Source organism: Lemur catta, chromosome 18 (assembly GCF_020740605.2).
Source record: "Lemur catta isolate mLemCat1 chromosome 18, mLemCat1.pri, whole genome shotgun sequence".
Taxonomy (NCBI): Eukaryota; Metazoa; Chordata; class Mammalia; order Primates; family Lemuridae; genus Lemur; species Lemur catta.
Window position 1 is genome coordinate 38,415,598 of NC_059145.1, and position 10,845 is coordinate 38,426,442.

The 10,845-nt window shown below is 55.3% G+C and overlaps 2 protein-coding genes across 4 annotated transcripts in view; both read left to right on the top strand.

Annotated features, from left to right (window-relative positions):
* The window catches only part of CACNA2D2 (calcium voltage-gated channel auxiliary subunit alpha2delta 2), a 135,407-nt gene extending 132,077 nt beyond the window's left edge, over nt 1-3,330 (top strand). For 2 of the 3 annotated variants that reach the window (XM_045530138.1, XM_045530135.1), the window contains 6 exons: nt 3-155; nt 304-356; nt 476-531; nt 662-788; nt 928-1,219; nt 1,301-3,330. In XM_045530138.1, coding sequence (XP_045386094.1) covers nt 3-155; nt 304-356; nt 476-531; nt 662-788; nt 928-1,219; nt 1,301-1,441 — 822 coding nt within the window. In that variant the 3' untranslated portion in view covers nt 1,442-3,330. Of the gene's footprint in view, nt 1-2; nt 156-303; nt 357-475; nt 789-927; nt 1,220-1,300 lie in introns of those variants that run through there. The other variant, XM_045530137.1, reaches the window with a different exon arrangement.
* Nucleotides 3,331-5,621: 2,291 nt separating this feature from the next.
* Nucleotides 5,622-10,413, top strand: TMEM115 (transmembrane protein 115). The gene is made up of 2 exons (XM_045530145.1): nt 5,622-6,976; nt 9,621-10,413. Exons 1-2 carry the CDS (start codon nt 6,126-6,128, stop codon nt 9,823-9,825), a joined length of 1,056 nt encoding a protein of 351 aa, XP_045386101.1. The 5' UTR covers nt 5,622-6,125; the 3' UTR covers nt 9,826-10,413.
* The last annotated feature ends 432 nt before the right edge of the window (nt 10,414-10,845 follow it).

Below are 10,845 nucleotides of genomic sequence, written 5' to 3' on the forward strand. Positions count from 1 at the left end.
AGGTGGGCAGATTCTTCAGTGAGGTGGATGCCAACCTGATGCTGGCACTCTACAATAACTCCTTCTACACCCGCAAGGAGTCCTACGACTATCAGGCGGCCTGTGCCCCTCAGCCCCCTGGCAACCTGGGTGCTGCACCCCGGGGTGTCTTTGTGGTGAGTCCCCAGAGATGCCTGGCCTGGAGATGGAGGGACTGGGAGACCTGCCCACAGATGACCCTCCCACCTCTGATATTTGATAGAGCTGGGGTGACCTAGGGCGAAGGGGCAGCAGTGGCAGCCCATGCCCCTCTCTCCACTGCAGCCCACCATTGCGGACTTCCTTAATCTGGCCTGGTGGACCTCTGCTGCCGCCTGGTGAGTCCTGAGGGGTCTGGGTAGAGAAGGCGCTCCCTGGACGGGAGAGTTCAAAAGAGCAGTGAGACAGGGCACTGGCCTCTGCCGACCACCTCCACTGGGTGCCCTGTGCCCTACAGGTCCTTGTTCCAGCAGCTTCTCTACGGCCTCATCTATCACAGCTGGTTCCAAGCGGGTAGGTAGGACTTTGGAGGCCCGCCTTAAATCCCGGTCCCCAATCGGAGCAGAAACGATCCAAGGGGAGGGCGGGGCTTGCGGCTGAGCGAGGCCTGTGGGCGGGGCTGAGGCACTCCGGGCCCTCTCAGACCCCGCGGAGGCCGAGGGGAGCTCCGAGACGCGCGAGAGCAGCTGCGTCATGAAACAGACCCAGTACTATTTCGGTTCTGTGAACGCCTCCTACAACGCCATCATCGACTGCGGAAACTGCTCCAGGTGCTTGCGGGGGGCTGGTCTGGGGTCTGGGTGGAGCTAGACGCCTCGGGAGGACGGAGGGGGCGGGGCATCCCGGTGGGCGGGGTCGCTGGAGGGGCGGGGCGAGGCCCAACGCCCCGCTTGTCTGTGCTGCCTCCAGGCTGTTCCACGCGCAGAGACTGACCAACACCAACCTTCTCTTCGTGGTGGCGGAGAAGCCGCTGTGCAGCCAGTGTGAGGCCGGCCGGCTGCTGCAGAAGGAGACACACTGTATCCTGCCCCCGCCCTCCCCGCAGCGCACCCCCTCCTGCCCCGCGCGCCCCCTCCGTGCTGCCGCCGCCGCCTCCTTGACTCCCCACCCATGCCCAGCGGACGGCCCGGAGCAGTGCGAGCTGGTGCAGAGACCGCGGTACCGGAGAGGCCCGCACATCTGCTTCGACTACAACGCGACGGTGAGGAGCGGGGGCGGCGGACCTGAGCATCCCTCGGCCTTGCGCCCGCGACGCCGACCAGCTCCCTGTCTCTCCCCGCAGGAAGATACCTCAGACTGCGGCCGCGGAGCCTCCTTCCCGCCGTCGCTCGGCGTCCTGGTCTCTCTGCAGCTGCTGCTCCTCCTAGGCCTGCCGCCCCGGCCGCAGCCCCAAGCCCACGCCCACGCCTCTCGCCGCTTCTGAGCGCCCCGCCTCCGCCCGGCCTCCTCGCCTCTCTCCCGCCCTCCCGCCCGCACTCCCTCCCTTCGAGCCTCGCCCCTCCCTCACTGAAGGACCTGAGCTCCCAGGCCCTGAGTCTGCACCTTGGGGTGGAGGAGGCCTAAGGAGGACGCCGCAGGTCTTTGGCACTCAAGCTCCGTTTCACCACTGAACTGCTCAAGTGTCCCCAGACCATTCATTCCCGCTGGGTTCACCCTGGTAGTATAAGACAGGGAGGCCACATGTACTGGTGCCAAACCAGGCCTCTGCTGCCTGCCCTGCCTGGAGACTCCCTATGTGTGGGGGACCCTGCCTCAGCTGGACCCTCTAACCTGGCTCTTCTGTCCCGCCCAAACTTGGTTTCTGTGAGAACAATGGAGGAAGGTGAGATGGGCAGTTTGAGGCCTGTGCACCCCAGGTTAAATCCTAGCAGGACAGAGGTCCTGGGGCAGCCCACAGTGGGCTTCTGCCCTTCTCAGGCCTACAGCCCTGTCTCCCCCAAGCCCAGGGCAGGTGTAAGGACAGTCACAGTGATACAGATTTAGATACAATCCCATGCATACCTGGAACCCTGAGGTCAGAAACTGGACCCACATTAGACATAGGGCACATACACACACAGACACGCACACACCATAGGGTGGAGTAGGGGTGGGGGCACACAAAGCCTTATACAGAGCGAGGGGTTGGTGGGAGGGTAGGCACCTGCACACTCCATCTCCTGCTTACCAGCCCCTCTGATCTGAGCTGCAGCCCAGCTGGTCCTCCCATCTGTAAAGCTGAATGTCAAACAGTGCCAAATGCTGGGGCAGGGGGTAAAGAACTCTGTCCCACCCCTAGCCACCAGTGTCCCCCAAGTGCCCCTCACCTCTCCAGGTGCTCATTATAACCATTTCTCATTAGTGTTGGCCCCCAGTGGGACCACATGCCACTGCCTGCACCCCTCAGCAAAGGAACCCCATGAGACATTGCCCTTTGTCTTAGCAGGGGTGACTTAGTCTCTCCTGGCTGGGCCATTCCACCCCCAATCTGGCCCTTACACAGTCAGGCCTGTGCCCACTCCCTCTCTCCTCCCACACATCCACACACACTCCCTGCCCCCAGGAGGCCAAACTGCCCCTCCCCTGCTGAACACACACTTGTACACACACATACACACACACATACTGTGCACACACAGAGGTGGGGCCTGGGCACAGCTTTTCACACCATTCATTCTGGTCATTTCCCCCAAAGGCATCCCAGTTTGGGGGCCAGTGGGGGAACTGAGGGCAAGGGGATGTAGCCATGGGGCTCAGATGGATTGGGAGAAGGGGGGAGGGTGATGCATTAATTAATGGCTCCGTTAATTAATGTCATGTTGCTTGTCGCTTTCTCAGTATGTGTGTATGGTCCATGCCCGCCGCTGGTGCCAGGGTGGGTGTCCATGATGTGCGCCCAGCCTGGATGCCATTGTGTCCGGCGGGGCCATGTGTGTAACTGTAGTGTAGTCAGGTGCTCAATGGAGAATATAAAAATAAAAAAAGAAACATATACAGAAAAATAAATATATTTTAAGTTTAAAAAACAGAAAAACAGACAAAACAATCCCCATCAGGTAGTTGTCCATCCCCCAGCTGGGTCTTATTCTTCTCATCACCCACCTGACCTGGCTGCCCCCTTACCTTGGGCTGGGGGATTAGGGGGCCATTTCCTTTTCTCTGCCCTTTTTTTTTTTTGTTGTTGTTCTATTTTGTACAGAAGTCGGAAAAACAACAGCGACAAAAAAGTCAAGAAACTTTGTAAAATATTGTGTGTGTGATTCCTTGTAAAATATTTTCAAATGGTTTATTACAGAAGATCAGTTATTAAATAATGTTCATATTTTCACTTCAGATGGTTCTCATCCACTGTATCAGCCTGGGGGTGAGGACTGGGTAGCTATAAAGACAGGTGGCCAGGACCTCAAGAGTCCCACTTACTGTCTCTTGCGGGTGAAGGCCTTGGCAACCCAGGTCCCTGGTAGCCATAGGGCATGATGCTTCCAGTGCCTACCAAGTCCCAGGCCCTTGACATACTTTGTCTCATATCTTCACTAAAGCCTCTGGGAAAAAGCTTTAAAAAAAAAAAAAAAGCCTCCCAAAGCTTCAAGGCCGGACTCTGGAGGAAAGAAAGAAGACAGAGATACAGGGATGAGTTGCCTGCTTGGGGAGGGGCTTCTGGCCATTGGGTCAGACCACCCCCACCTGGGGCTGACAGGTCCTCTGCCTGGAGTGAGGAGTGAGCATCTGGCCCACCTCCAGACCCCGGTGCTCTCCCAATGGAGGGCCCAGTCCCACTGTCCACACAAGGTCAGGGGTCCCAGGTCCTGCTTGGCCCAGAAGAAGCCCAAGGCCACCACTGCTCACTGCTGGAGATCTAGGCCAAATCAGTTTCTGTGAATCCTCTCTGGCCTACACCCTTTTTCATTTTAATCCCAAGCATCTTAGTAGCCAACCCTAGTCAGTGTGACCTTCATGTTATTTTCATGGGGAGAAAATTATAACCACTAGCACAGAGGTTCCCCCCTGCAGGGGACTCTGCTGACTTCTCACTCACCCAGCTGAGCCCTCACCACAATCTTTGGGGTGGGTACTGGTTTACTCTCATACTGCAGATGAGTGAACTAAAAGAGGAGGAATCCTGTCCCCCCAGGTGAGAAGGGTAAAATATCAGCAAGGATTTTGGAGATGAAGTTTCACTGGGAGGGGGCCCTTGAATGCTAAATAGATGAAGGAGCGCATTCCTGGCCTCAGCCAAGACACAGGGTTTTTCTCACTCCTCTACATAGGTTGGTTGCAAAGCAACGCCTAAACCACAACCCTCAAGACCGCTCCCATGCCCTGCAACAGCCCCTGAAGTCCTTGGGTAGGGTTGCCAGAAAAAATACAGAATGCCCAGTCAATTTTGAATTTCAGATAAACAACAAAGTTTTCTGTATGGAAGTGTGTTTCAAATATTTCATGGAGCATACCTATGCTGAAAAATTTGGGACATGCTTATACTAAAAAAGTATTCATTGCTTATCTGAAATTCAAATTTGACTGTCCTGTATTTTGATTTGCTAAATCTGGCAGCCCTACCCAGGTGTGGCATCTAGTGGGAACCCAGACCCCAAACAAAGATAACCCGTGGACTACTCACACATCTGGCAGTTGTACTGAGATCAGTGGCTGAAAGAAAGGGATTCTGCACTTTATAGAAGTTCTTTGTCACATAATTATTTTAATTATATGCACATTTTTAAAGGTAATTCAATATACAAAAAAAAAATCAGTTTGCAACCTGTCATAAGCCACTGTGGCATGAAATGGGGTCAGGACTAGCCTGGTTGGGGCTGGTGGGGAGACCTCTCTTCCTTAGGCAGAGATCATAAGTCTCTGGTGGGGAAGAGAGTAACCAAGCGCAGCCCAGCCTCACCCCTTTGGGGGAGCCCTGGGTTCAGGTTGCAAGTTCACCTCACTTTTGTAGAGAGGGGAGTGTCTCACTATGTTACCTAGGCTGGCCTCAAGCGGTCCTCCCTCCTCAGCCTCCCAAAGCTCTGGGATTACAGACGTGAGCCATAGCACCTGGCCTCTGTCCCCTTTGATTATTACGGTAAGAAGATCCTGTCATCATCTCCATTTTTACAGTCCATGAAATTGAGTTTCAAAATGGTTCGGGAACTTGGCCAATGCCACACAGCCGCCAAGACAGAGGAAGGATTCTAGCCCCATAGCCCACATTCTCCAGACCACGGAGGTTCCGGGACTTTTCGTGCACTGGTACAAACACCAGGACCATCTAACATCCTCACCAACACGCCTGCCCACAAGGACGAACACGCTCAGATGTACATGCATAAACAGAACCACTCTTTCGGGGAATTCAGCAAATATGTGCCCTGGAGTCTTGCTGCCTCCCGAACCCCCAGCCCCGCTGCTTTCAGAGGTTAGCGACGTTAATGCATCCTCCTTCACATCGCGAGAACCTGCGGGAACAGCTCCTGAGAACTACAACTCCCAGCACACCCTCCACAAACCTCCAACGGGACCTGTCCTGACGCATGGCCTTCTGGGACTTGTAGTTCTACCCACAATCCCGTTTGGCTGGTCTTTCAGCTGCGGCCAAGGACTCCGTATCCCAGCATGCAGAGGAGCCGGAAGACAGGAGCTCAGAGGGCATCCCGTTGCCGGGGGCGCGCAGGCGCAGCACACCTGTTTGTCGGCCCGTGAGAAGGGAGGAGGTACAGTGGAAGCCGAGAGCGAGGCCAACCGGGAGCTAAGCAGGCTTGACTCGGGCATAGACGAGGCACCAGCCCCTTGCGGACCGAAGGGCCCCGGAGTGGATGGAGGAGGCCCAGCTCTGAGATCAACGCCAGCCCGGCCGGCCTGGTGCGGGGCCTACAGGGAGGGCAGGCAGGCATACCAAAGCCGCCGAGGGTCTTCCCTCAGGTCTCCGGCGAGGGGCTTAGGCTCCGGCCCGCCCACAAGGCCCGGCTCGGCCCCTCGGAACCAGAGCCCGACCCCAATCGGAAGCAGAGCTTTCAGCAGGGCCATAGACCAGTGACTAGGCCGTGCCCGGGCCTCCCATCGGGGCCGGACTGGGACGAGGCCCCGGGGAGGCCCTTAGTCCACCAGACCCTTTCCTCAGGCCAACGCCCGCTGGGAAGATGCAACGCGCCCTACCAGGCGCCCGCCAGCACTTGGGTGCTATCCTGGCCAGCGCTAGTGTGGTGGTGAAGGCGCTGTGCGCGGCGGTGTTATTGCTCTACCTGCTCTCCTTCGCCGTGGACACGGGCTGCCTGGCGGTCACCCCAGGCTATCTCTTTCCGCCCAACTTCTGGATCTGGACCCTGGCCACCCATGGGCTGATGGAACAGCACTTATGGGATGTAGCCATCAGCCTGACTACAGTGGTGGTGGCCGGGCGTTTGCTGGAGCCCCTGTGGGGAGCCTTGGAGCTGCTCATCTTCTTCTCAGTGGTGAATGTGTCTGTGGGGCTGCTGGGGGCTTTTGCCTACCTCCTCACCTACATGGCTTCCTTCAACTTGGTCTACCTATTCACTATCCGCATTCATGGCGCCTTGGGCTTCCTAGGTGGTGTCCTGGTGGCACTCAAGCAAACCATGGGGGACTGTGTGGTCCTGCGAGTGCCCCAGGTGCGTGTCAGTGTAGTGCCCATGCTGCTACTGGCGCTGCTGCTATTGCTGCGGCTTGCCACACTGCTCCAGAGCCCGGCGCTGGCTTCCTATGGCTTTGGGCTGCTCTCCAGTTGGGTGTATCTTCGCTTCTACCAGCGCCATAGCCGGGGCCGAGGGGACATGGCTGACCACTTTGCTTTCGCCACTTTCTTCCCTGAGATCCTCCAACCTGTGGTGGGGCTGTTGGCGAACTTAGTGCACAGCCTCCTGGTAAAGGTAAAGATATGCCAGAAGACAGTGAAGCGCTACGATGTGGGTGCCCCATCCTCCATCACCATCAGCCTCCCAGGCACAGACCCTCAAGACGCAGAGCGGAGAAGGTACTGTGAAATCTTCCAAAATCTCGTCAAGCTAATATTGGTCAAGTCACATGCCATCTGTTGAGGTGTTTGCTGTACATGAGCTGGAGACCTAGAGTCAGGTATCGGGGCAGGTTCAGAAAGAGATAAAATTAAGTCTTTGGCCTTGAGGAATTCAGCATTTAGGTGTGTTGGCTCCAGGAGGTACTTTTCTCACCCCTCAGGCCACTTAATGAGTTGAGAAATGCAGTTTCTTTGGTGCTGTGTGAGGGGTTGATGGAGGTACACATAACCCTGGCCTTGCCTCAAAATCTCGGAATCCTAGACACTCATCCCTGTGGAAGCTGGAAAACTTGCTGGTCCTTTTTCCGCTATGAGGGAGGGACAGGGAAGGAGGCCTGGGATCCTTAGAAGGTGGTCTGGGCCACTCTAATTTTCAAATTCTGAACTATGTCCTCTTCCTGGGACTTAATTCAGATACTGTGCTTCTCTGCCACTTATTTACTTTTTGAGAGGGAAGACTGGGGTATTACGAGATTTACCCACCCCCTAGCAGGCATGTGTCACCAAACCCAGAGGACAGGCTACATGACCCACCGAGGGAGCCTGCTGACCACACCAGAGAGTGGAGACTGACCTTTTCGTTATCTGTAAACCAAGCCATCTGCAGCATCCGGAGTCCTGACTGAATTATTCACTGGATATACTTTGGCCAGGGCAGGACAGATGTTTTTTAATTCAGCCCTTACTCTCTCTGCCACATTTGCGGACTCATCCGAGTGGTCCCAGCTTCTATAAGACCCACAGCTGTTTCCAACATTATCCCTGAGTTTTTTGAGGCAATTACTTAAGTAGTGAAATCTAGGGCAGAATTTGTTCGTTTGTGTTTGTCAAGGCTCCTGGTTTTGCTCTCCTGTGAAATGGGTTCTTGGCGGAAAGCTTTATGCCTTCAACTAGAGTTACCCCTCTCTTTCCTCTCCACTGGGGCTGTGGAGTTGAGTGTGGGACACATCCCTTTCTTGAAGGAGTTTCCAGCTAGGGAAGGGCCACAGATTGCCATGCTCCAACATGCTAGGTGTCAAAAAATATATACAGCATGCTGCAGGGTATAATTCTGGGCCTTACAGCTTGGGTCTTTATGGGTAATAAGTCCTAAAGACATACGTCTCTCTTTACCTGATTCCATAGAAGAGATGGGACCAAGGGGGCTAGGCCTGGTAGGAACTGACCTGCCCTCAGAGCTATTCAGGTGGGGCCAGGCCAGTGGTGACACCTCCTCCAGTGAAAGGTCTTGGATTGATAGTGTTGGCTGGACATTGAGAAAACCTTTGCCCAGGCCCAAGAAAATGGATGGGGAGGCAGGTCAAGAGGTGACTTCTTAACAGCCTTACCATTGTTGGCTTACATGGAGTTGGGGGTTACTTCTCCAATTAGTTTGACATCTGACTGCATGCTACTCCCAAACCCAAAGGGCTACTAATAGAGGGAGGCAGGGTTTCCTATCTGTCTCTTTGACCCTTGTGAGGAAGTGACTAGCATGATGTTTATCTCTTTGCCTTGGCAGGCTTTAGAACTGGCAAGGGCATCTTCAGGAGCCTGGGCAGCAGCAGGGAAGGACTGTCCTGTCTGTACCAACTTGTCTTGTGCCAGATTGGCAGGCTGAGTGGAAGTGTGCTGGAGCTTTCTATGCCCTATGTCCTTGGTGCCTCTCCTATCATGTTCTTGGCATGGTGGAGATTTTGCTTCTCTGCTGGAACCTGGCAGGCTACACAGGCTATGCCCACATTGGTGGCACAGAGAAGCTGAGGCATCAGGAGTCACAGTGGCCACTGTTGGAAGTGCTTCCTGGCAGTATGGGCACTCCCATCTTGTAGGCCAGGGTCCCAAGGACATGTGTATACCTTCTTCTAGCAGGCTTTCCCATCTTCCCCCAAAGTGGGGCCTCCAAGAGTCTGCCCTATGGGATCAATAGACTCTGGCCTGTGCCATACCCATGTGGGCTATTTCTTCTCTTTCTCTTCCTGCAAGGACTCTGCTAAGTCCCTTCTACATATAACACAGGTCTTGGCGGCTTTGGGGATTCTTCTGGGAAGGAGGATATTAGAGTCGGTTAGGAGGGGTGGACTGACCCAAGTCGGCCCTGCTTCCTGGGCTGAGAGCCAAGGGAGATGCTCAGTTCCAGCCTTCCCCATAGACCCTTGCCAGGAGGCTCAAGACAGTCCCCTAAGCAGGAGATGGGGAGAATAACCCTCTCCTTGAATGTGATGCCAGTGCCAGATAGAAACTCACATCTCCAGGGACTTGCCATTCTACCCATCTGCCCTAGGGCACCAGCTGCACCCACCCTTAGGCACCACCCTCAGAACCATTCCTGGTGACTGGCTGGTGGGCAGTCTGGGAGACACCCAGCTGAACTCCTCAGCCTGGAGGAGCCTCGGCGATGGAGGGAAGACTGTGTAGCCTTTGGGTTCTCATTCTGATGGCAGAGTGAGCCCTAATCCAATTCCTGGGGAGCCCCAGGTCCTGCATGGGGAAGGGGGGTAAACATGGGAATCTGGAGGAGGAGTCTAAGTGGTAGGGGGAGGAGTCAGCCTGTTGTGGAAGGGTGCAAGGCATGAGCCAAGCCCAAACCCAGAGTGACCTGTCCTCTCTCTTCTGGCCCCAGGCAACTGGCCTTGAAGGCCCTCAATGAGCGACTGAAGAGAGTGGAGGACCAGTCCGTCTGGCCCAGCATGGATGATGATGAAGAGGAGGCTGAGGCCAAGGTGGACAGCCCCCTGCCCTCAGACAAAGCTCCCATGCCCCCAGGGAAGGGGACTGCACCAGAATCCAGTCTAATCACCTTCGAGGCAGCTCCCCCAAAGCTGTAACTCCAGACCACCTTGAGTGTACCATCTCCTCTCCCAAACCTCCCTTGACACCCTCTCAGCTATTCCAGGGCACTGGCTGCTCTGAGGAGAGGGAAGAAGGCCTGCTGGGGGTTTCTGTGGCCTTCTGCTGTTTCTCACCAACACTACCCAGGACTCTTGCTACCTGGTTCCAACTTCAGACAACCACTATGCCAGGCATGGGGCCCCTGAGGCATGAGCCAGTCCAGGCCCCCGTCTGAGGTAGACTGTACCTCAGCAGAAAGCCCCAAGCAAATGGTTGCAAGGACACCGGTGCCACAGCTCCTGGGCCAGCCCTTACATCGGAAACTGGTTGCTGAGAGCCCTGAGCCAAGGCAAAGATTTGCCAAATTCTGGGGGCCCAGCCAGTGCAAGAGCCAATGCAGGCCTGCACATCCCTGCCCACCCCCAGAAAGACTATGTTCATGTCGGGATTTCTTGTTTCCCTCTGCTGTGGTGTGACTGCTTCTGGGCCAGAACAGCCACAGTTCCCAGATATTTTCTACAGGACCACTTGAGTGGGCAGCCAAGCCCAGCCTCGCAGTATCAATAAAGCAGTTCTTTGAGGTATGACTCCTGGGCTCTGTCAGGCCACCTTGTGCAGCTCCTTCATCATGCTCAACTGCAAAGTTAGAAGGGTACTTTACTCCGGGTTCAAAGGCTTAGTCCCCAAGGTAACTCCAGCTGGATAAGAAGCCCACTGTCCCAGTTCCCCTTCCTCCTACCACCACATGCCTACTGCCAGGCACCTTCCCAGAGCTGTCACCTCAGACCATTACCCCTTTTTTCCCCCTCATTCTCTAATCCCCAGTCATGGAGGCCCTCTGCCCCTCCCCAGAGGATCTGGTGGTTGAGGGCCTTTCTATTGTAAGGAGTTGTTTTTATCCATGGCTCACCTTCAAGACAGAGTGCTTGGTCCCTGACACCAATGGAGACAACCCATGTCCAGCTCCCATCCTGTCATTGTCTATGGAACCACCTCAGTCCAAAGACTCCAGCATA